The sequence below is a fragment of the Halyomorpha halys genome, unplaced genomic scaffold (genome assembly GCF_000696795.3).
Source record: "Halyomorpha halys isolate HHAL.00 unplaced genomic scaffold, Hhal_1.1 Scaffold74.1, whole genome shotgun sequence".
Taxonomy (NCBI): domain Eukaryota; kingdom Metazoa; phylum Arthropoda; class Insecta; order Hemiptera; family Pentatomidae; genus Halyomorpha; species Halyomorpha halys.
Window position 1 is genome coordinate 960,846 of NW_027104736.1, and position 1,480 is coordinate 962,325.

A 1,480-nucleotide genomic window follows, 5' to 3' on the forward strand; every position below is an offset into this window, starting at 1 on the left:
TGAAATGAAGATTGCTTCAATTATGTATATTTTATAATAATAATCACTATGACTGCATCTGAGTCAGTGAGTGTTGTCTCACTTAAGAAATATTGAGTCTGAGGTTTTTGGTTTTGAAATCTCTTTAACAAGTTATATTAATGACAGTTTAATCTTTTATTTCTAAAGGGTTTAATGTAAAGGAAAGAAGGTTATGACATCTAATGATAAAATATATGATAAATCACAGCATGTTTTAAACTACGGAGGATGAAATATCCACTCTCCTTTAAAGAAAAAATAAAACCAGATAGTGGAAGCCAGAAATTCAACTATTGTAATATAGTAAACAATGATAGTAGGCAATCAGTAATTAGCCCATTCCCGTTCCTTACTTCTATATCACGCCACCTGGTGTTTATCATAAGGCCCATCTTTTTGGCTTCACTCTTTGCTCAAGTGTTAGACACACTGTAAAATTGAAAATCTGGTACTATACCAGTGTTTACCCTTTGGTCCCTCATGAGCAGCCATGACACTATTTTATTTATCTAGTACATCTTCCTCTCCATCCGATATATTAAAAGAAGTTTTGGAACTACAATTGCTCTGTTGGTTAGTTAAATGAAATTCAATGTTTTTTTTTTTTTAAATAACTGTTTTGTTTATACTTACAGTGCAAACATTTTTCTTTGATGCTGAAACATGGAATAAAGTAATTTTGAATATTTCAGTATAATAAATTAAAGTAGTATCTTTGTGACTTCTAAAAATCCATTAGTTCTAAATCTTGAGCATTCTATTTTTAAAAAAGTAATACTTTTCGTTAGGTAATTTGTTCATCAGCAATTATAATTTTTTCAACTTGCTATTTCAGTTCTGTCATGGTAGAATGTAATAAGCTGTCATTCTAGAATTAACTCATGAAAATAAAATATTTTAAAAATGAATAAAACATGCAACCAATGACATTTTTATTTACAGTATTAGACGAATGTGGGTCTCGAGAAATGTACCTGTCACCATTCTCTGGAGCTGTAATGAAGACGCAAAGCCTTCCAGCTTGTGTGAGGAACAAAGCAAGACCTATTTCAACTGCTGATGACCTTTCAGAATTATATGCAAAGGTATTGTTGTGTTTAGTTTCATTTCTAAATGGTACAGAGCATTCTCATTTATTCAAAATCTTGATAGGGGATTAAAAGATTTTTTTGTTATGAACACCTTTTATTTAAAAGCTAAATTCCTAATTTTATGTTTGAATAACTATTAATTTTTCTTCTAAATTAATCTTCAGTGAAATATTTTATAATTGATTCAATGAACAGCTTACAAATGTGCCCTGAGGGCCAATAAAATTGTTTGTATTTTTGTTTTCTGCCTTTGCTCTGTATGAAATAAAACAGAAAGCTGAATTTTGAACTATATTAAATTTGAAAAGCTGAATTTTGAACTATATGGAATTTGAAAAGCTGAATTTCTACTCTTCCAATCTCTCTAC

The 1,480-nt window shown here is 29.7% G+C and overlaps 1 protein-coding gene across 2 annotated transcripts in view; it reads left to right on the forward strand.

The window, feature by feature from the left end:
* LOC106692869 (uncharacterized) overlaps positions 1 to 1,480 on the forward strand; it is a gene marked incomplete in the record, with an annotated part of 196,086 nt that overhangs the window by 188,724 nt on the left and 5,882 nt on the right. For both annotated transcript variants that reach the window (XM_067044821.1, XM_067044827.1), the window contains 1 exon segment: positions 964 to 1,106. In XM_067044821.1, coding sequence (XP_066900922.1) covers positions 964 to 1,106 — 143 coding nt within the window.